The sequence below is a fragment of the Psammomys obesus genome, unplaced genomic scaffold (genome assembly GCF_907164565.1).
Source record: "Psammomys obesus unplaced genomic scaffold, mPsaObe1.curated_primary_1811, whole genome shotgun sequence".
NCBI lineage: Eukaryota > Metazoa > Chordata > Mammalia > Rodentia > Muridae > Psammomys > Psammomys obesus.
Window position 1 is genome coordinate 2,334,192 of NW_026590677.1, and position 24,523 is coordinate 2,358,714.

Here is a 24,523-nt window from a genome sequence, read left to right on the forward strand (position 1 = left end):
TTGTATGAAAAAAGTTTCCAGTCTCTGAAGAAAAAAATAGAAGCAGATATCAGAAGATGGAAAGATCTCCCATGCTCATGGCTTGGCAGGATTAATATAGTAAAAATGGCCATCTTACCAAAAGCAATCTACAGATTCAATGCAATTCCCATCAAATTACCAACACAATTCTTTGCAGACCTTGAAAGAAAAATTATCACCTTCATATGGAACAGCAAGTAACCCAGAATTGCTAAAACAATTCTCTACAGGAAAAGATCTTCAGGAGAATACCATCCCTGATCTCAAGCTTTACTATAGAGCAACAATACTAAAAACTGCATAGCACTGGCATAGAAACAGACTGGTGGATCAATGGAATTGAGTAGAAGTCCCTGACATAAATCCACACACTTATGAACACCTGATTTTTGACAAAGATGCCAAATCCATTTAATGGAAAAAAAGAAAGCATCTTCAACAAATGGTGCTGGTCTAACTGGATTTCTACATGTAGAAAAATGCAAATAGATCCATACTTATCACCCTGCACAAAACTAAAGTCCAAGTGGATCAAAGACCTCAACATAAAACCAGACACACTAAACTGCGTAGAAGAAAAAGTGGGGAATACCATTGAACTCATTGGCACAAGTATTCTATTTTTAATTTCTATTAATTTAACTACTTTAGGTACTTCCAAAGAACCATTGCTTTACAAAGGAATGAAAAATTTTATAGGGAACCTGGAAGATCCTCCAGTAATGACAAGCTAAGTTAGAATTTTTCTTTTGTTGCAGGTAGTCTCAACTCCGTGGCTATTCTCAAGGATCAGGTAGTGTCAAGTCCATGGCTATTCTCGAAGATATATCTATACAACATTCAAAGTCCTTCTCCTAGCATAGTTGCAGTGTAGGTCTACAATGTACATGCCAAAGTCTACCTCCTAGAACTTCATTCATAGACCCACACTGTGACACACACACATACACACACACAGACACACACACACACACACACACACACACACACCCTATGGAAACCAAAGCAAAGTCTATATGTACTAATTACCAATGAAGGGGAAAACTGAATATTCTGTTTTGAATTTGTACATAGACATGAAACTACATAGAGCTCTAAGTCATATTTTGGCTTTCTGTTTCTCTACATGTGTCTATGTGCTTATGGTGGATGAAAACCACATAAAATCAGTCCTTCCTTAAATGGAGAATACAGAATTATTAATTCTGGTTGTGGTATTATTTACCAGACCTTTAGAACAGTTGAATCTTATTTAGAACAGAAATTTTGAGATTACTGTGCAGTGTCTGGAAAACACCATTTGCCTTTCTACGATTTTGTCTGTTTTTGATAGTTAATGTAAATTAAAGCATGTAATATCTTTTTCTGTATAAATGACTTGTTTATTTACTATAATTTTTGGAAAGTCTGCCTATGTTGTCACATATTACAATATTAACTTCTTTTTCAAAAATAACATGAGCAGTTTTCCAGTATTTATTTGTCAAATGTCCCACTTGGGACTTGGATTTGTAATACTGAATTGTAGATAGTTTCTCTTCATGTCCTTTTAGTTTAACTAGTAGCTTCAAATTCAGATATTCAAATTACCATTTCTCATCTTTACTCACCTGAAATGCCAATGAGACAAGTAGGCATGAAGAACCAAGTGTATACACTGACATGGTGTTCCAATTGTCAATGTATACTACAATGTCTTCATGCTTTCATTAGCTCACAGACGCTTAGGTACAGGTTGTAGGTGGAGGCTGTGTCTTAATTATTGTGATTATTATTTCACTGAACTTAGGGGGCAGATGCCACATCAACATCCTTCCTTTCCCTGTTTTTTTAGTTGAAGTTCTGTCTTTGAATCACACATTGATAATGCAAACATGTATGATTCCTAAATATTTTCTTTGAAATAACAGAAAAACTTAGAGACAGCAAACTTATTCAAAGAGGATCTGCAGTCTTACTTTTTATCTGTGTCACAAAATATACTACTGAAACAATTTTGTTATTGGTTATTTTCTATTTTTAATTATTACTGTTATTTATTACAATTCATTCATTTTGTATCCAGGCTGTAAGCCCCTCCTTCATCTCTTCCTGGTAAAACCCTCAGTTTCTCCTCCCCTCCTTCCTCCTCCTCTAGTCCATTGATAGAGGAGGTCTTCCTCTGCTACTCTCTGACCCTAGCCTATCAGGTCTCATTAGTACTGTCTTTATGCTCTTTCTCGGTGACCTAACTAAGCCATCTTGCCATGCGGAGGTGATCAAAGAGCAGGTAACTAAGTTCATGTCAGTGACTGCCCCTGCTTCCCTTGCTCTGGAACCCATATGGAGACTGAGCTTCCCATGGGCTCCATCTGAGCAGGTGTCTAGGTCCTCTACATGCATGGTCCTTGGTTGATTCATCAGTCTCTTCAGGTACCCCTGATTCCAGATTTTTATTTTATTTTTTGGCTCTGTTGGTCTCATTGTAGAGCTCCTGTCTCCTCTAGGTCTTTCTGTCTCTCCCTTCTTCTATAAGATTCCCTTGAGAAATCAATCTGATGTTTTCTCAGAAAATTATGAATAATGCTACCCCAAGATCCATCTATACTAAATCCTGGGCATGTATCTGAAAAGTGTCCAACAAGGATATTTGCTCAACTATGTTCATAGCAGCTTTATTGATATAGCCAGAATCTGGAAAAAACGTAAATGTCCTTCAACCAAGGAATGGATACAGAAATTGTGGTACATTTACACAGTTAAATACTACTCAGCAATTATAAACAAAGAAGTCATGAAATTTGTAGGCAAATGGATGGAACTAGAAAAGATCATACTGAGTGAGATAACCCAGAAGCAAAAAGACACACATTACAGTATATGCTCACTTATAAGTGGATATTAGTCATATAATATAGGATAAACATGTTTTTTTTTTTAAGCAGAATTTTTTCACAGCTACGTTTTTCTCTCTTCAAACAAAAAGGAACGAAACCTTTGGAGGTAATGTCATGGTATTCATGTAGATTTTTTCATGCACTAAATATTAAAAATGTCTTCAGAATTAATTAATGTCATTTCATATTAAGACATACATTAAATTGATGTCAGAGAAATATAGAACCCACTAATAACTCAAAAAAAATAAATGACTATTCCATATACACATACAAATAAATACATATGTATTTTGGAAGCCTTAAGGAATGAAGCTTTGCTGAACTATATTAGGAATATTATCAAAAAAATAACTTTCAAAAAAGTAAATTAGAAATACAAAAAAAATTTCTCTAGTGAAAACTCAGGCCCTGGAGTGAAGCAGAAAAAGCTATGATCCATACTGAATAAATTTAGGGAATCATTCTGAAATGTTTGACTGCCATGACTGATATATTAGATTAAAGCTCTTCATATCTCGAAATGCATGTCCTGTCAACTATACAAAAAGTTATAGTAAGTTTAGAAGATATCATAGTTAAAGCGGAGGTTATTATAGGATCATCGAGGATAATTTCAATAACATTATATTAATAAATTCTCATAAATGAATATAAGTCTTCAAAGCTTAACGAAGTAGGAGTTGGAAGTTTATGGGCAAGGGTGACAAACAGCCAAAATTGAAATGAAATAAGAGTCCTCAATAGGCCATTGGGTTATAAAATATACAGTTGTCCTTCAGTGAGTGCCATTACTTTATTTTACAGGAACATTTCTATTTCTAAGCAATTTTCTGTAGGATAAATTTTCATTGTCATTTATGTAGAAGGTCCTTTTGCCTGTGTATGCCATCAGCTGCCTTTAACCTAGAACAAAAGGATTACATAAATTATACAACCAGTTTAATATATTCTAATATTTCCATTTGAACAAGGCCAGTATACCTGCTGGAAATTTAGTTCACTTGGTAGAGTGTTTGACTAGCACGCAGGAATCCTCAAGAATGATCCACAATACTGAAAATGGTGTGGAGGTGTGGAGCTATTTATCTCTCATTCTTGTAAAAGGGAGGCGAGGGTCAGAAGATTAGAAATTCAAGGTCACTTTCCGTGATAGCAAGTTTGAAGCCAGCCTGGGCTACATTGTATCTGGTGTGGGAGTGTGTATGTGTATGTGTGTGTGCGTGTGTGTGTGTGTGTGTGTGTGTGTGTGTGTGTATGCGCTAGTGTGTGTGTGTGTGTGTGTGTGTGTGTGTGTGTGCGCCTGTACATTGTATACATATGTATGACTCTGAAGCCATGCAGAATTTCTGTAGTAATTTTTTTGTTTTGTAACTGAACTGTAAGAAATGAGTCCCACAGGTTAATCTGCCCATAACAAAAGGGACAAAAGGAGGAATCTAGATGTGTCACAATTGTTAATGCTTCAAAATGCATATTTTTGTCTTTTCCTACCTGTTTACTTCTTTGGTAGTTTCAATTAAGTAAATGAAATAAATAAGAATGGTAAAGTAAAGCCTGAATTTGAAGGTACTAGCTAATTAAAATAATATGATGGAACTATTTACAATTCAGTATTAAAACTTCCAAACCTGAAATACAAAATTACATATGATAACAAATATAAGGAACAGACTCATAAAATCAGGGTCAGGAAGAAAAAAATACAGTACCTAAGAATTCAAGGAAACATATGAAATGGCATAATAAATCAAATATCTAAACATGTATTTCAGATTATATCAGAATTACCTAAATGCCCAGAATATTAAAACACACAGAGACTGCGTGTTTTAAAACAAGGAGTGATTTTCCTATAATTTCTCCCATGATTCTTAACAAATTTTGTAATTATATATGGCTGTGTTTGACTCTGTAACATTTCCCAAAATGTTTTGTACCCAAAGTCCCTAACTTTATTACTGTACAAAACAAGAAAATTCAATAGCACAAGGATCTACCTACCATTTGACCAAAGTCAGACAAACAGCTCCTTATGATAGAGTGATAGATAATATTGAACCCTTGAGTGTGTAGGAGGGGCTCTGCACTGTATATGTAGCAGGTGCTCAAGTGATGGTTGCGGCACAATTTCTGGCATTAACTGCCTTAACTCCTCAATTGGACCCATAGAGCAGGGGCTTCAACGTCCCAAGTGACCCTCTGTTTCCTACAGTGGGTATGTGGGTGGGAGGGGTTTGATGCCTGGTTTCTGTTTTATAAGGACCCTGGATCTGGGGCTCTGCAGAGTCTCAAGTGTGCACTCACCCTCAGGCAGGTCACTTGTCAGGAATCAGGGTATCCGGGCTCTCTGGTTTGGCCCTGCTTGTTTGATGTGCTCAGCCAGCTCAGGGCTGCTGCCACTGCCAGATTAGGAGGTCCTGCTGCAGCTGGAGATCTCAAGGTGGTCACATCAGTAGGGATTGGAGCAACCAGGCTCTCTATTCTCTGGTTTGGCCCTGGTTGGTCTTAATCTGGAGGGCTGATGTGCCCCGCCAGCTCAGTGCTGCTCCGCTGCCAGGTTAGGAAGTCCCGCTGTATCTGGAGACTGGGTTGCCAGTCCAGATGCTTTCTGGGAAGTCCTGGGGGCTCTCCACTGTGCTTTCCAAGCTTGGGCGGCCCAGCGCCTGGTGTGCCTAGCTTGTATGGCGTTTCTGCCTGGTTTGGGTGAGTATATAGCATATTCTCTGTCCCTGTAGGTTTGGCAGGCCGTACCATCAGTGAACAGAATCCTGTGGAGCCAGTATGGCGGCTAGCAGACCCGGGACACTGGGAGGATGGTGCTGCTACACGGGTCTAAGACTCTGAGGCGGGTACCGCTGTCAGTTGCCGCTAAAGGGCTAGGAGCTCAGCCTCAGCGGCTGCAGACCCCAAGCAGTTAGGTCTGCGCTGAGAAAGATGAGTCTGCTGTTCCGAGGAGGAGGGAGGTCTGGGAGAGGGGAGTACCGGGAGATCAAAGTCTCATTTCTCTCCTCCAAACAAGTCCCCGATGACCCGAGACCAAAGTTTTTACCTCCTGCGATGTTCCCTGTTGTTTAGAAAGCCTCACTGTTTTCCTGGGTTCAGAGGTCCTTCCACTCACCAACCCAGACGTTCAGCTCTTCCACAGCTCAGAAGCTGTGTGTGCTATTTGCCATCTTGGCCCGCCCCCTATTTTTATTTTTAAGCCTTTTTCAGTGTATGGGGATGGCTCAATAGTTACGAGTTGAGGAGTAAATTACTTAAGTACCCAGAAACCATGTTTTGTAGCACACAACCACCTGTAACTCCAGTTCCAGGGTCATGGAATGTCTTTTTCTAGACTCTCCAGACACTGCAGTCATGATACACACCTATACATATAATTAAAAATAGTAAAATAATTATTTTAAAACTTCTGCAAAACATAGTTTGAGTCACAAATGCTCAAAACTCAAGTGGAATTATCACTACTTCTAGTTGCACGTATATAGCCAATTCATATGCCATTGAGTCTGTCTTCTCCATTTCCTTTTTCATTCTTAAGACAAGATCTCATTGTATAACCTAAGCTAGCCTTCAACTCTCAGTCCTTTTGCTTAACTTTTCTCAGTTCAGGGACTAGAGAGCCTTCTTTCCATGTATTCATTTTATCCATCCATCTACCCCTAATGTTCCATTTGCAGTGACAGTCTGGTAGCTTGCTGGATGCTCTCTTCAGATTCAGTCTCATACTTTCCATACTTTCCTCATTTTTGTTCTCAGTGAAACTCATAATAATCACACCATCTCTCTGTGTAGAAAACATTGATTATTCTCTGCCTACAAAATAAACTTCAGAACCTTAATATGCATTTTGTTATTTTCCATGTCTACTACCTTGACATTGCGTTAATCTGTCAAAATGATCCCACAGTAGCAATAATTACTTCAGAACTCTAGATACATTGGTACCTTTGATTATGCTATTGCCAGTGCATAAAGTAGCTTCTCTTGAGTGAGAAAACTCAATCCCATATTTCAAGGTAGAATACAAAACTTTCTGAAATATTTCCTCAAGATCCTTGAATCAATTTTTTCTATGTTCTCATAGTTTTCAGAGATCAAGTTTATTTTGTTTTTTAATCTTGACCTCTTTTTTCTTTTTAAACAAAAGAAGTATTATGACATGCTTCATTACCATATAATTTTGGATTGAAAGGATATGGAGATGGGTCCCCAAGTCCAAGTCTTAAATCTGCTTACTATCTCCATGACACTCAGAAAGTCATTTGGTCTTCCTGACACTAATTTTCTCATGTATAAAGTGGAGGTAATAATGGCATGTATGGATAACAGGACCATTTGAAAGGGTTAAATAAAAAGTCATTTCTTCAACATTTACTTAAGTACCTGGTTCATTGTCAGAATTCAACGAATATTCCTTTACTGCTCCTCTGCCATCATCTCTCAATTCCAGTTGATAAATTCAATGAAAGTTAGTTGTATCTAACAATTTATTTTTTTTCTCTACACACTCCTTAGCAATTGTTTCATACACTATGACCATCTGATAAATGATTCTAAGACCTGAATGTGAGCTAAGACTAGAGGTACAACATAATCTAACTAATGCCTGTGTAGGCATATTATGAATACAAATAATATGTTACAAAATACATCAATTTCAAACATTTATAATCATAATTCTTCTGTAATTCTAAACACAACACTTTATACGCCAGTTTTGGTAGTTATGAATTGCTTACCACCTGTGCTTCTAAAATTACCTTTGATTCTAAGTGATATTTATGTTAATAATAAAATTTATTTATAATAGAACTTATATAATGTGTACTCTTTATACAAGTATTTATGATCTAGCAAGAAGACTTATTCTCACTTAGACAATATCCTGTGTTTCCTTAGACCTTGAATTTTTGGTTGTGAATTTTAATTGATAAAGACTTTTGGTGTGATTGAGTGGAAGTTGTGTGACTACTCCTTCTTTAAAGTGTTTTCCTCAGGGAGGAAAAAAAAAACAACTCTGAAAGACTCATAAAATCTAGTCCTTACTTGCTTCATTACCAGTTTCTTCTCTTCCACTTGCTTTATAGTCTTCAATTTATAAACATTAGTCCTTATTATGTTCATAGACTATCTTCATTTCTTTCACTCTTTCTTGGTGCTACTTCAACTGACTCTTAGCTCTCAGTTTAAATGCATTCCAATCTTAAAAGATTTAACATTTCAGATTTCTTGTGACTCACTCCTGTCTCATCCAATGTTTAGTTTTATCACAACCAAATATACATTTATTTGGCAATTTCAGATTACTTTTGTTTTGGTTTGGAGTTTTTGTTTATTTGTTTTTGTTTTGTTTTTGTTTGTTTTGGTTTGAGACATGGTTTCTCTGTGTGTAGCTCAGGTTGTCCTGGAACTTACTTTGTAGACCAGGCTGGCCTTGAACTCTGCCTCTGCCTCTCAAGTGCTGGGATCAAAGGTGTATGCCACCACTCCTAGCTGCCATTTATGATTTTTAATCACTTTCTTTGATTTGCAATTATCAAGAAATTTGTAATTATTTGTTCAAAGCAAATTGTTACCTCTAAGAAAGCAATGACTTTTCAGATTAATAAGGGTGGTTTTGTCCTCTAAAAGATATTTAGTGCACAATAGGCATTTAGTCAATGTATTTGAGTAAGGGAGTGAGGAAATGACTCTGTGGAGTAGCTAAGTGAGCAGAGTTAAATTGTCACCAGGCATGGTGGCACACAGTTTTAATCCCAGCACTCACTCTGGTGGCATAGGGAGGTGAATCTCTGAGTTTTAGGCCAACCAGAGTTACATAGTGAGACTCTGTCTCAAAACAAAAACAAAGCAAACACAGATTGTCTTCAAAGGAAGGTTGAAAAAAACAGACAAAATTTAATGAGTAAAGAATAGAAAACACTACATAGTGAACTCCTCTTTGTATAGAACCTGATTTTAAAACATTTGTAATTAAATTTTTATTTTTTTACATTAATTACATTGAATTCGTTTTGTATCCCAGCTGTAGCCCCCTCTCTCATTTCTTCCCAATCTCACCCTCCCTCCCTCATCTCCTCCAGTGACCCTCTCTAAGTCCACTGATAAGGGTGGTCCTCCTCCCCTTCCATCTGACCCTAGCCTATCAGGTCTCATGAGGACTGGCTGCAAAGTCCTCCTCTGTGGCCTGGCAAGGCTGCTCCTCCCTCAGGGAGGTGATCAAAAAGCCAGCCACTGAGTTCATGTCAGAAACAGTCCCTGTTCCCCTTGCTAGTGAACCCACTTGGATACTGAGCTGCCATGGGCTTCATCTGAGCAGGGGTTCTAGGTTATATCCATGAATGGTCTTTAGTTGGTTTAAATACTGGATTATTCATTCTATCTGTGGAAAAGTCTGGTTACTACAAAATATTTATTTCCCTCTGGTACTATAAATGCTTTCTACATTTTAAAACTTGTTAACTTGAGCACAATATCATTAATAGGCAATCTTCTGTTACTCAAATGCCGTCTGCCTCCATTTTCTAATGAGTTCTAAATAAAACTTATTCTATATCTAGAGCTATCTCAGAGTATTACAGTAAACTTGAATACTGTCCATATTATTCTTTTTTTAATTTAATTTTATTTTATTAATTACACTTTATTCACTTTGTATCCCCCCATAAGGCCCTTCCTCTTCCCCTCCTGGTCCCACCCTCCTTCCCCCTTCTTTGTGCATACCCCTCCCCAAGTCCACTGATATGGGAGGTCCTCCTCTCCTTCCTTCTGAGCTTAGTCTATCAGTAGTAGCTTTATTTTTAATAACCAGAAGCTGGAAACAGCCAAGATGCCCCTCAACTGAAGAATGGGTGCAGAAATTGTGGTACATCTACACAATGGAGTATTACTCTGCAATGAAAAATAACAAATAACAGATCATGAAATAACAAATAAAATAAAAATAACAAATCATGAAATTTGCAGATAAATGGTGGGACCTGGAAAGGATCATCCTGCGTGAGCTGTCCCAGAAGCAGAAAGACACACACGGTATATACTCACTCATATAGACATATTATTCTTATTAATGTCTAATATTTTAAAATATTTTTCAAGATATATTCACCAAATAATATGTAGTTTTTAATTGATTTCCAGCTATTTGTGACTTAATATTTTAGCTTTGATTCTTTGAAATACTAATTTTTGATTAGAAACTATTCAAGTTATATGGAAAACTCTTTTTTAGGGTTTAGGGAAGTTTTTTGATGTTATGAGGATTGGAAACACTATTTTTCAGTAGTGTTTACATTTATGACATCCTTTTATTTAAATGGGCAATTATGACATGTTCCGAACAAAAGCTTATGTGAAGGTTAAGTGAATCTCAAGTTGATTTTTCCATGCTCTCTAACAATCCACCAGTAATGATATTTAATATTTCAAGCTTTTATTAAAATTGTAAGTAACTAATATACTGCCTACAAAGATGAAAATTTTAAAAAGTGATTTGACTCAATTAGCAACATGATATATAAACTCTCAGCCCCAAATGCTCTGCTAATGTTCATTCTACTTACAATAAAAATTTTTTTCTCTAGTAATAATTACTCTGTCAAAGTTAAGTAAAAGGAGAAACAGTTTTCTTTACCTCATCTAATGAAATGGTTCTATGTTTTTACTTGGGTAATATCCAGTGATTGGCAAGTAGGTTTAACTACTTTTAATAATGAAAATCAATGTAAAATATACATAGAAGAATATAGAAAATAAATTTCTTTCTGTACCTTTACAGGTACTAGAGATGAAACATGGGTTTTTTCAGGTTGAATTTTAAATCTATAATGTTTACTACACTACAAAGGCATATTAGCTATATAAATTTATATGTAGTCACTATTGGAACAAATTAATATAAAAATGCTCTGTGTATTTAAAATGAGAGTCTAGAAATTAACTTTTAATATTCACGATTGAAACCCAATTATTTTTCATATTATTGATACACTAAAATGGTTAGTATCTCTACTGCTAATGTTTTACAATGCTACACACATGTTTAAATGTTCAAAAACATTTCTGTGTGGAAAAGGTTGATATAATTTTAGTTCTCAGCTTTTAAAGTAAGTTCTATGTTCAGAAATTCTGAAGGTTTGGGGGAGGAGAGTTGAGTTTTTTGTACAAGAATTTTCAAAGGAGGCTGCTTATAGAAAAGTGGTTTGGAATTACTTTTTCACCCTCTCATACTTGATTACTTTGTTTTAGATCTGCCCCACATCACTACCTTCTAAGTATATTTAAAATGGCATTTAATTTACAATGAATTATCCTCATCATAAGAAGTTCATTGCTTTTTCAGGGTTCTTCTCTAAATAGTTTGGGGTTTTCGAATGGGTGGAAGAGGCCATTCTAGCTTTTGAGGAAAATCTAATTCTCACAGAACCCTGGTCTTTAACGTTGTTTTAGCTGTGTTCACTTTTCTGTGTCATCTGAGCCAGTGTATCTAGGCATTGCTGCCACTGTTACCATTTTTCTTCATGAGCTATGGTAGAATTTGTTTTATCACTACACAGTGTGTTTTCCCTCAGCACTCTGAACATAGCCATCTGCTCTTCCTTGGCTATTCTCAAAACCCAGCTGAGAGTATACTTTCTGACCTAGTCCAATGATCTACAACATATTTTCTAAAATTTGTTATCCTCAATCTTAAAACATCACGTGTAAGAGGAACGGTTTAGATCTCTACTAATGAAATACATTTCTGACCTTCTCTCTAGGCATATCCCAGTAAAGGAGATACTTATTTAATATTATTAATAAATAGAAATTGGCAAAGTTACCCCACTTGGCTTTGGACCCTTCTCCGATCCTCCTGCCTCAGCCTCTCTAGTACCTAGGATTCTGTGAGTCATCATCACACATCAAAAATGTATTGTGTTTTATTATATTTTATTTATTTAGTGTGTGGAAGAGGTCTGAGGACAACTTGAAAGAGTTTGTTCTCTCCTCCCAAGTATCTGTTGGGGTAACATTCAGGTCCAAATATGCAACTTTAATCAACTCCCAACAATCAGATTTAATTTTTCATTCTACCATACTAAAAGAGCTAGTTCTCATGTCCTGTACTATTATTATATATTCTATCCTTAGAGGGATGAGTGACTTCTATTTAATGTCAAAAACTTTAAAATTATCACAGTGGAATGTCACTGTGATAGAGAAAAAGTTGTTTTCAAAAAAAGTAATATGGAACATAATAGGAATCAAAATACATTATAGATTTTTATTGATAGAAAATGTTAATTGAGGATGACATAATTATTTGTAATATTAGGTTGTTCACTTGTTTAGGGAAGAGACTAGGGCTTTAGTCATTATTGTATCACTAACAAGTACCAGACAATATGTTGCATTAGTAGTGATTCAAAAATTAAATTTCATACATAAAATTAAAGGTATGAAAAAAAATAACATTTTACAGAAAGAGCTGTATAGTTTCCTTCTTTTTCTTTGTTTCTTTTGGGTTTTATTTCTCTGTTTGTTTTTATTGATTTTGGTTCATGAGAAGGAGACTCAAAGTGTAACCATGGCTGACTTAGAGTTGTATTTGTAAACCAGTTTGGCCTCAAACTTATAGAGATCTGCTTCTGCTTCAAAGAATATGCCACCTCCAACATGTTCAGGTTTTTAATGTGGAGTCCCTTGTAATTTGGTGGCATGATTAAGATCTGAAATATTTCAGAACTGAAATATCTATCACTGTTGGAGAATAATAACTGTAATTGTATGTAAAAGACTAAGACTGGGCTGCTTTCTATTTGTTGTTGCAAAGATAAATTACTCATAAAATTTTGTATCTTCTCATTTGGCAACATAGAATTTTTGAAATCAGTTTTGACTTATAAAGTCAGATTGGTAACATTGTATATTACTACCTAACATGTTTTAGACTCCAAAAAAAGTATGTTAGGATGAATGAGGCATATAAGAACTTTCCCTTTCTTGTTAGCTTTGACTTTTTCACTGATTTACAGATGTTGAGCATCCTGAAATACACATTTTAGTAATTTGCATTGCAAACAGATTACACATAAGTGACCTTTAAAAATATTTCTTCCTAGTAAATTTCTAGCATGAGTCTGTATTTTTTTTTTAGGAGATATGAAAACAAAACAGCCACTTTAATTCTGTGCTCAGAAATAAAGGCTAGTGTCTCATTTCTGCTCCACTGAAATGGATGTTTAATATCTGAACATAGTCTTAAAAGTAAAGACTATGTGGTTATACTTTTCAATGATAAAAGCAAAATGGACACAAAGCATGTGCATTTTATGAAAAGAGAAGTTGGAAAAATATTCATTCTTACAGATACGTTAATGTCAAAACAAATTTAAAGGTTTAATTATTTAATGACAGTTGTTAGCAGAGAGTTGAGTGACGTTAAAATGATATGAGATAAATGACATCTCATTTTCAAAATCATGGTATATACTTTAAGGGTCAACTACAGAGTAATTTTCCAGAACTGGCCTGGTTTCTGCATTGCTTCCTTTAGAAAAACAAAAGCAGATATTAGCCATATAATATAGGATAAACATATTACAATCTATAGACTTAAAGAAGCTAAACAACAAGGAAGACCCTGGGTAAGATACTTATTTATCATTCAGATAGGCAAACAGGATGGACACAGGAAGCAGTAGAAGAGAGGGAGCAGGAAGGGAGCTTGCTGCAGATATCCTTCAAAGATTCCATCCAAAAGGGGATCAAAACAGATGCAGAGACTCAGAACCAAACTTTAGACAGAACACAGGGAGTCTTATGGAAGAATGGGGAGATAGAAGAACCTAGAGAGGACAGGAACTCCATAATGAGACCAACAAAGTTAAAACTGCTGGCCCATGGAGGACTGCAGAGTCTGATGCATCAACCAAAGACCATGAATGGAGAGGAACTAAACCCAGTGCTGAGATGTAACACATAAGCAGCTCATTCTCCAAGCAGGTTTTCCTATTGAGGGGAGCAGAGACAGTCTCTGACATGATCTTGGTTACCTGCTCTTTGATCACTTCCCCCTGGTGGGACAACGTTGGCAAGCCACAGAGGAAGAGTATCTAGGCAGTCCTGATGATGCCTGATAGGCTAAGGTCAGATAGTAGGGGAGGAGGACTTCCCCTATCAGTAGGCTAAGGGAGAGGGATAGGACAGATAGAGGGAGGGAGGGTTGTACTGGAAGGAGATGAGGGAGGGGCCTACAACTGGAATGCAAAGTAAATAAATTGCATTTGAAAAAAATGTGGTATTCCCATCATATATATTTGGACCCATATTACAATTTTACTTGTGTGATCACTAGTCATTTTTAATGAACTTTACTCTATTTTTTTTAAGGGAGTGACTTGGCCAAATTTTATTTAATACAAAGTGATATAAATATTTTCTCTCAAAGAGTTTTTTTATGTATAATATTTATTTATTTTTTATTTTTATTAGTTACATTTTATTAATTCTATATCCCAGCTGTATCCTGATCCCTCATTCTCTCCCAACCCCACCCTCCCTCCCTCATCTCCTCTCTGCCCCTTTCCAAGTCCACTGATTGGGGAGTACCTCCTCCCCTTTCATCTGACCCTATTTTATCAGGTATCTTCAGGACTAGCTGCAAAGTCCTCCTCTGTGGCCTAGCAGGACTGCTCCTGCTAGGAGCTAGGGGGTGGGGACGCCTGCCATTGAGTTCCTGTCAGAAATAGTTCCTGTTCCCCTTACTATAGGAAACCAATTGGTTACTGAGCTACCACGGGCTACATCAGAGAAGAGGTTCTAGGTTATATCCATACCTGGTCCTTGGTGGAGTATCAGTCTCAGAAAAGACACCTGTGCCAGATATATTTGGTTCTTGTGGAGCTCTTATCCTTTCCACATCATACTAACTCCCCCTTTTTTCATATGATTCCCTGCACTCTGCGGAAGGTTTGGCTATGAGTCTCAGTATCTGCTTTGATAAACTGCTAGGTGGACACTTTCAGAGGCCCTCTGTGGTAGGCTTCTGTCCTGTTACTTTTTTTTTCTCCTACATCCAATGCACACCCCATTTGTCTTTCTAAGTGAGGATTGATCATCTTACCCCAAGGTCCTCTTTCTTGTTTATCTTCTTTAGGTGTATAGATTTCACTATGTTTATCCATCATTCCCTCCCAGTTCCATCCTGCCTCCCTCATCTCCTCCCGGCCCCTCGCCATGTCCACTGATAGAGGAGACGCTCCTCTTCTTCCATCTGACCCTAGCCTATAATGTATTATCAGGACTGGCTGCATGGTCTTCCTCTGTGGTCTGGTAAGGCTGTTCCCTTCTCAGGGGGAGGTGATCTAGTAGCCAGACACTGAGTTCATGTCAGAGACAGTCTCTTTTCCCCTTACTAGGGAACCCACTTAGATACTGAGACGCCATGGGCTAAATCTGTACAGGGATTCTAGGTTATCTCCATGAATGGTCCTTGATCAGAGTATCAGTCTCAGAAAAGACCATTGTGCACAGATTTTATGGTTTTGTTGCTTTCCTTGTGGAGCTCTTGTCCCCTCCAGGTCTTTCTATCTCCCCCTTCTTTCATAAGATTCCCTGCACTCTGTCAAAAGATTGTTTATGAGCGTCAGCATCTGCTTTGATACACTGCTGGGTAGAGCCTTTCAGAGGCCCTCCATGGTAGGCTCCAGTGGTGTTTCCTGTTTTCTCCCTTTTCCCATATCCATCTCGTTTGCTTTTCTGAGTGAGGATTGATCATCTTACACAGGGTCCTCCTTCTTGATTAGGTTCTTTACGTTTATAGATTTTGGTATGTTTATTCTATATTATATGTCTAACATCCAATTATAAGTGAGTATATACTGTGTGTGTCTTTCTGCTTCTGGGATACCTCACTCAGGATAAGCTTTTCTATATCCTAACATTTCCCTGCAAATTTCATGATTTCCTTGTTTATAATTGCTGAGTAGTATTCCATTGTGTAAATGTACCACAATTTCTGCATCCATTCCTCCCTTGAGGGACATCTGTATTGTTTCCAGTTTCTGGCTATTGCAGATAAAGCTACTATGAACATAGCCGAGCAGATGTCCTTGTTGTGTTCTTAAGCATATTTTTTGATATATGCCTAGGAGTAGTACAGCTGGATCTTGAAGTAGCACTATCCCTACTTGTCTGAGAAAGTACCAGAGTGATTTCCAAAGTGGATGTACAAGTTAACATTCCCACCAACAATGGAGAAGGGTTCCCCTTTCTCCACGTCCTCTACAGCATGCATTGTCACTTGAGTTTTTATCTTAGCCGTTCTGATGGGTATAAGGTAAAATCTCAGGGTCGCTTTGATTTGCATTTCCCTGATGACTAAGGATGTTGAACGTTTCTTTATGTTTCTCTGACATTTGATATTCCTCTATAGAGAATTCTGTTTAGCTCTATATGCCATTTTTTAGTTGGATATTTGATTAGTTGCTGTTTAACTGTTTGAGTTCTTTATACATTCTGGACATTAGCCCTCTGTCAGATCCTTCCCTGATGTAGGCTGTCATTTTGTTCTAATAACAGTGTCCTTTGCTTTACAGTAGCTTTTTAGTTTCATGAGGTCCCATTTATTGATGTTTGTTCATATAGCCCTGCACTGTTGGTGTTCTGTTCAAGAAGCTGTCTCTTATGCCAATGAGTTATAGGCTCTTATCCACTTTTTCTTCTAACAGTTTTAGTGTGTCTCGTTTTATATTGAGGTCTTTGATCCCCTTGGACTTTAGTTTTGTGCAGGATGATAAGTATGGATCTATTTGCATATTTCTACATGTAGACATCCAGTTAGACCAGCATCATTTGTTGAAGATGCTGTCTTTTTTTTATTGTATAATTTTGGGTTGTTTGTCAAAAAGCAAGTGTCCGAAGGTGTGTGGGTTTATTTCTCGGTCTTCATTTATATGACATTGATCCACCATTCTGTTTTATACCAGTACCATGCAGTTTTTATTGCTATTGTTCTATAGTACAAATTGAGTTCAGAGATGGAGATACCTCCATATGATCTATTGTCATACAGGATGGTTTGGGCAGTTCTGGTTTTTTTTTGTTTGTTTGTTTGTTTGTTTGTTTTTCATATGAGGTTGAGAATTGTTCTTTCAAGGTCTGTAAAGAATTCTGTTCATATTTTGATGGGACTTGAATTAAATCTGTAGATTGCTTTTGGCAGGATGGTCATTTTCACTATGTTGATCCTACTGATCCATGAGCACAGGAGATTTTTTCCACTCTGATATCATATTCAGATTCTTTCTTCAGAGACTTGAAGTTTTTGATTTTTTGTTTTGTTTGTTTGTTTTCAAACAAGTCTTTTACTTGCTTGGTTAGAGTCACATCAAGTTATTTTGTGTTATTAGTGGCTATTGTGAAATGTGTTATTTCCCTAATTTCTTTCTCGGCCCTTTTTCTTTCATATACAAGACGACTACTGAATTTTTTGAGTTAATTGTGTATCCAGCCATTCTGCTGAATGTGCTTGTCAGCTAAAGGAGTTCACTGATTATATTTTTGGGGTGGCTCATATATACTATATTATCTGCAAATAGTGATACTTTGACTTCTTCTTTTTCAATTTGTATCCCCTTGATCTCCTTTAGTTGTCTTATTGCTCTAGCGAAGACTTCAAGAGATGTTGAAGAGATACAGAGAGAGTAGACAGCGTTTCGTTGTCCCTGATTTCAGTGGGATTGATTTAAGTTTCTCTCCGTTTAGTTTGAGGTTGGCTATAGGCTAACTGTATATTGTCTTTACTATGTTTAGATATATGTCTTGTATCCCTGATCTCTCCAAGATTTTAAACATTAATTGATGCTGAATTTTGTCAAATCATTTTTTTGTCATACTAAGGAGATGATCATGTAGTTTTTCTCCTTCAGTTTGTTTATATGGTGGATTACATTGATGGATTTCTGTATATTGAACCACCCCTGCATGTCTGGGGGTTGATGACTCCTACTTGGTCATGGTGGGTTATATCTTTTATATGTTCTTGGATTCGGTTTGCAAGTATTTTATTAAGTATTTTTGCATCAATATTCATAGGAGAGATTGGCCTGAAATTTTCTTTTTTTGTTGGATTTCTGTGTGGTTTAGGTATCAAGGTGACTCTGGCTTTATAGAATGAGTTATGTAATGTTCCTTCTGTTTCTATTTTGTGGAATATTTTGATGAGAATTGGAGTTAGCTCTTCTTTGAAGGTCTGGTAGAATTCTAAACTGAAACCATCTTGTACTGGGCTGTTTTGGAAACAAGCCTTTTGATGACTGCTTCTGTTTTCATTGGGGTATATAGGACTATTCGATCTATTTACCTGGTCTTGATTTAATTTTAGTAAACAGAATCTATCAAGAAAATTGTCCATTTCATTTAGATTTTTAAATTTTGTGCCATATAGGCTTTTGTAGTAAGACCTAATGATTGTTTAGATTTCCTTAGTGTCTATTCTTATGTTCACCTCTTCATTTCTGATTTTGCTGATTTGGATTGTTGTTCTCTGCCTTTTAGTTTGGCTAAGGGTTTGTCTATCTTGTTGATTTTTTCAAAGAACCAGTCTTGATTTCATTGAGTCTTTGAATTGTTCTCTTTGTTGTTATTTTATTGATTTCAGCCCTGAGTTTGATTATTTCCAGCTGTCTACTCCTCTTGACTGGGTGTGTCTGCTCCCCCCGCCCAGGTCTTTCAGGTGACTCATTAAGTTGCTTGTATGAGATGTTTTGAATTTCTTCTTCTTAGTGCTATGAACTTTCCTCTTAGCACTTCTTTCATTGTCCCATTAGTTTGGGTATGTTGTGCCTTCATTTTCATTGAATTTTAGGAAGTATTTAATTTCTTTATTTCTTTCCTGACCCAGCTGTCATTGAGTAACAACATGTTCAGGTTCCATGTTTGTGTGGGGTTTTTGTTGAGGTCTAATTTTAGTCCATGTTGGTCAGATAGGATACAAGGGATTATTTCACTCTTCTTGTATCTGTTGAGGCTTGCTTGTGACCAACTATATGGTCTACTTTGGAGAAGGTTTCGTGAGGTGCAATTTTGGAGTTTCAGATACTGTGCCCCTCAGATAAAGTGCAGCTAGAAGCTGCCATCTTGGATCCCCAAGATATATGTTGATAGGTGACAGGTTGCCTTTTAAGTAAGGAGAATTTAGCAGGGTGAGGTTGTGCAATCCTGTAATCCCAGCACTCAGGGAGGTAGAGGAAGTCTGATCTCTGTGAGTTCAAGGCCAACCTGATCTACAAAGCAAGTCTAGGACAGCCAAGGCTACACAGAGAAACTCTGTCTTGAAAAGTCAAGAAAAAAAAAAAAGAAAAGAAGAAAAGAAAAGAAAGGAGGGGAGATTTGAGCACACACAACAAAACAGGTGAGCAATTGTATGAGGACACAACAAGAGGGCAACAATCAGCCATTGAAGGGAGAGAAAGCCTGCTTAAGAAACTAAATATTCCAAAGCGTGTCACGCAGAATTCTAGCTCTGGATGTTTGAAAAATATTGTGTTGTTGAAAGCACCTACTATGTGGCACTTTATGACAGTTCTATCAAACCAATATATAAGTATATTTATGAAAGCAATGGTTTTGAGTCTTGACATCTAGTGATAGCCTCTGAAATATTATTGGATAACATTCCTTAATGCAAAGTTACAGCTTTACAAAGAATGCCAGAGAACAGTATGAAAAACTGTCCACCATGCACAACAATATGGTGAAGCTGTATGAGAACCTGGGAGAATACTTCATTTTTGACCCAAACACAGTAACCATAGAAGACTTTTTTGGAGATCTCAACAACTTCAGAACCCTATTTTTGGTGAGTAACATATTTTAAACCATAGTGAATCTTGTGGCTCAGTTTTTTTTTTTTTAACTTGTGTTGGTATTGTTATATATCTAAGGACTGTATTGATTTAATTTTATAGATCTTTATCTCCAGCAGGAATGTAATTTAAAACATTATTTGTCATTTGAGGTATGTTTCTGTTACCCAAACAGATATTAGTTCCTTTGGACTGTATTAATCAGTGATTGCACCCATAAAATGTTTCTTCTTGAGTAGGACTTGACAATTTATGAAGTGAGAGTAGTCTTAGAGGAACTACTTTCCCCTAGTTCTTGAGACACAAATTAGGGCATATCACAACAGTTGAACTAGTAAGTCTGGCAGTAGTACAAACTACACCAAACTTTCATAAATACCGTAATTGCTTTCACATCTCTGTTGAGACTAAAGTTGAAGTTGTTCTTTGACCCTTAACAAATATACGTAGTTAATTTTTCAGCTAAGCAATAATTATTATGTGATCTGCTAGCAGGAATAGATCAGACAAAAATTCAAATCATTTTCAAAATTTAAAAGTTATAAATATAATATGCATACATAAACACACAAGTAACATTCTTATCTGTGGTTTTATTTTCTACAGTTCTGATCAATTATAGACCTCAATATTTAACTGAAAATTTCCAGAGGTAAACAACTCAAAGCCTTTAAATAACTTTTATTATAAGACATTTTATAATTGATTTCTTTCATCATTATTATTAATCTTTATTGTGGCTAACTTAACTGACATGCAAACTTATTGGCAGTCTTGAACTTAGGTTGTTCATGGCCTCTCCAACCATTGATTGTCTGTAACCTATAATGGTTAGTAATAATAATGGTTATTATTACTCACTCTCTGACAATTCTTTCAATTATTCATTGAGAATCCACTTGATTTGATGTAATAAGCCAGAAATGAAGGTAATATAGTAGTTTGTTTCTATTTCACGAATACAGGCAAGGTACATGCATTAGAATTTACTGTGCCCAGACATAGTAACATGTTAGGATACAGTAAAAATACAAACTAGGAAGTACCTAGTTCTGTCTGTGGTCGCCAGAGGAGCCTTCATGAGGACTTTGACATTTGAGCATAGTCTGGAAAAATCCATAGGAGTATGACAAGCAGACTTTACAAGCATATTTACGTGTTTTACACCTGACCTATAAGTCAAAGACTCCTAAATCAACATCACCAGCTTCTGTCAATCATTGATGCTCACGATGTTCCTGTTTCATGGTAAGCTTAAAGTGATTTCAGTCTTTCAGGGGAGCAAAGAAGCCTGAAAGAGAGACAAAAATTGGAATTGCTAGAAGTTCCCATTTTCTTAGTGCTTTGTGTGTTTGGCCTCAGGGTTCTTAGTGCTAAAAGCATATTGGACTATAGATGGAAGTAATAAAATGCCAGCAGTGCTGAGAAGAAAATAAGAGTTCTGATTCATGTGCTACCAAAAATGACTTCCAAATGAGCTCAGAGTTTCATCTTGCGAGATCTATTTGGCATGTGTAGCATAAACAAAATGCACATACCAAAAAAGAAATCTTCCTCAGAAAGAGCTATCTTATGAAAGTTAGGAAATACAAAAATAAAGAAAATTAGCTGACAGAGATTAAATTATATTCAAAATGTTGACATTCAAATGATGGAAAAAGAAATTAGCTAATATCTATAGGATGCTGCTCTATTCATTATAAATATCATTCACATTGTCTATCATTCAGCCGGTGACTATATTGAAGGTACTCTATATATTTATATAGAATGTATTATATATCAAATATATAAATGTAGTATAATATAACATTATATAATATATGCATAGATATGTACTATATATATTTGGATACCTCTCTAAATTAATAATGGGGAGGGTCTTTTTAGTGCTTTTCTCTGAGATTTCATCAGCTTTTAAAATGGCATTTAAGATCAATTAATAACCTGTAAATTCAAATTGAATGTTTTATATAAGAAACTCATATTTATTATTTTTTATTTATGTAGTGTCTAAACATCTTTTTTCTTTATTATTTTTTATGCTTCAGTCACTCTACTAGTTCAAATATTTGACTGCATAAATAGTCTTTCTTTTGAGATATATTGAATAGAATATTCAAAACCATTGAGCCTTGAATGTGTCACCACCATACAAAATAAAAATTAATTCCATGTGTTCAAAAAGTATTTGAGGCAAGTACTTCACTTCAATAACTTTCATAGCTTCAAATGAATCGTAGGAAAAAAAAACTTCTTTTCTCTTTTAAATCTGTCAGTTTCCTGCTGCTTCTATCTGTGTGTGTATTTTTTTGTTAAACAATATGTTACCCAGGCACTCAGTAAATATTTGTCTTGTATGCCCTCATTCTATACCTCATATACTAAAAACATAGGAATAAAGCTTTGAAATGCTGTTAAATGAATTGGTAGAACTTTAAAAGATGTTTTCATAACTATTAATCATTCCAACAGTTTTTTTTTTCCAAGAAAACAAATAGGTATAACAGTTTACTTAATAAATAAACTTTGGAACAGCTCTTACATGAGAATTAAAATAGTGAAGCATTTGGAGGCTAAATGTTATCAGGTAAAAATGGGGTTTATTTTCTATTTATTTATTTGTTTGTTTGTTTATAACAGTTTATTTACTTTGTATCCAGGGTGTAGACACCTTCCTCATCTCCTCCAAGTCCCAGCCTCCTTCCTTCTTCTCCCCCTATGTCTCTCTCCTAGTCCACTGATAAGACAATTCCTCCTCCCCTTCTATCTGACCCTAGCCTATCACTTCTCATCAAGACAGGGTACAGTCTTCTGTGGCCTGGAAAGGCTACACCACCCAGAGGGAAGTGATCTGAGCAGGGGGTCTAGGTCCTATCCATGAATGGTCACTGGTTGGAGTATCATTCTCTGTAGGTCCCCCTTGGCCCAGGTTTTTTGGCTCTGTTGGTCTCCAGGTAGAGCTCCTGTCCTCTCCTGGTCTGTCTATCTCCCCCTTCTTTCATAAGATTCCCTGCATTATACCCAAAGTTTGGCTATGAGTATAAGCATCTCCTTCGATATTTCAGTCTATAGTCTTTCAGAGGCCTTTTGTGGTAGGCTCCTGTCCTGTTCCCTATCTTCTCCTGCTTCCAATATATACCGCATTTGTCTTTCTGAATGAAGATTGAGCATCTTCCTATGGTATTCCTTGTTGTTTAGCTTCTTTAGTATCGATATTAATATGTTTTCCTCTATTTTATGGTTACTATCAACTTATGAGTGAGAATATACCATGTGTGTCTTTCTGCTTCTAGGTTACCTCAGTCAAGATGATCTTTTCTATTCCCACCATTTGCCTGCAAATTTCAATATGTCCTTGTTTTAAATAACAGAGTAATATTCCGTTGTGTAAATGTACCACAGTTTCTGTATCCATTCCTCCATTGAGGGACACCTAGGTTGTTTCCAGATTCTAGCAATTGCAAATAGAGCTGCTACAAACATGGTTGTGCAAATATCTTTGTTGTATAGTTGAGCATACTTTGGATAGATGCCTAGGAGTGTTATAGTTGGATCTTGAGGTAGCACTACTTGTAATTTTCTGAAAAAAACACCAGAGAGATTTCCAAACTGGTTGTACAGGTTTACATTTCCACCAGCACTGCAGAAGGGTTCTCCTTTCTTCATATACTCTCCAGCATATGTTGTCACTTGAGTTTTTTGAGCTTAGCCATTCTGATAGGTGTAAAGTGAAATCTCAGTACTGTTTTGATTTGTACCCCTCCGATGACTAATGACGTTTAACATTTCTTTAAGTGTTTCTCTGCCATTCAATATTCCTCTATTAAGAAGTATCTGTTTAGCTCTGTTCCCCATTTTTTAATTGGGGTACTTAGTGTGTTGGTGTTTAACTTCTTAAGTTCTTAGTATATACTGGATATTAGCCCTCTGTCAGATATGCGGTTAGTGAAGATACTTTCCCAATCTGTAGACTGTTGTTTTGTTCTGATGACAGAGTCCTTTGCTTTACAGTAGTTTTTCAGTTTCATGAGGTCCCATTTATTGACTTTTGATCATATAGCCTGCACTGTTCGTTTTCTGTTCTGGGAGTTGTCTCTTGTGCCAATGAGTTGCAGGCTCTTCCCCACATTTCCTTCTAACTGGTTTACGTGTCTGATTTTATTTTGAGGTCTTTGATCCAGTTAGACTTTAGTTTTGTGCAGAGTGATGAATATGGATCTATTTCATATTCCTTTGTGTAGACATCCAGTTAGCTCAGCACCATTTTTTGAAAATACTGTCTTTTTTTCCCTTGTATGGTTTTGGCTTCTTTGTCAAAAATCATATCCGTAGGTGTATGGGTTTATTTCTGGGTCTTCTTTTAGATGCCATTGATCCACGATTCGGTTTCTATGCTAGTACCATGCAATTTTTATTACTATTGCTCTGTAGTGCAGCTTGCTATCAGGGATGGAGATATCTCCAGACGATCTGTTGTTGAAAACGATCGTTTTAGCAATTCTGGGTGTTTTGTTTTTCCATAAGAAATTGAGAATTGTTCTTTCAAGTTCTGTAAATAATTGTGTTGGTATTTTGTTGGGAATTACATTGAACTTGTAGATTGCTTTTGGTAGGATGGCCATTTTCACTATGTTAATCCTACCAATCTATGAGCATGGGAGATCTTTCCATCTTCTGCTATCTTTTTCAATTTATTTTTTCAGAGACTTGAAGATAATTTTCATACATGTCTTTAACATGCTTAGTTAGACTCAACACCAAGCTACT

At 36.3% G+C, this 24,523-nt stretch overlaps 1 protein-coding gene across 5 annotated transcripts in view; it reads left to right on the plus strand.

Annotated features, from left to right (window-relative positions):
• Window positions 1-24,523, plus strand: part of Diaph2 (diaphanous related formin 2) — a 970,999-nt gene that overhangs the window by 646,430 nt on the left and 300,046 nt on the right. For all 5 annotated transcript variants that reach the window (XM_055608281.1, XM_055608283.1, XM_055608282.1 and 2 more), the window contains one exon: window positions 19,582-19,746. In XM_055608281.1, the coding sequence (XP_055464256.1) occupies window positions 19,582-19,746 (165 nt within the window). The remainder of the gene's footprint in view (window positions 1-19,581; window positions 19,747-24,523) is intronic.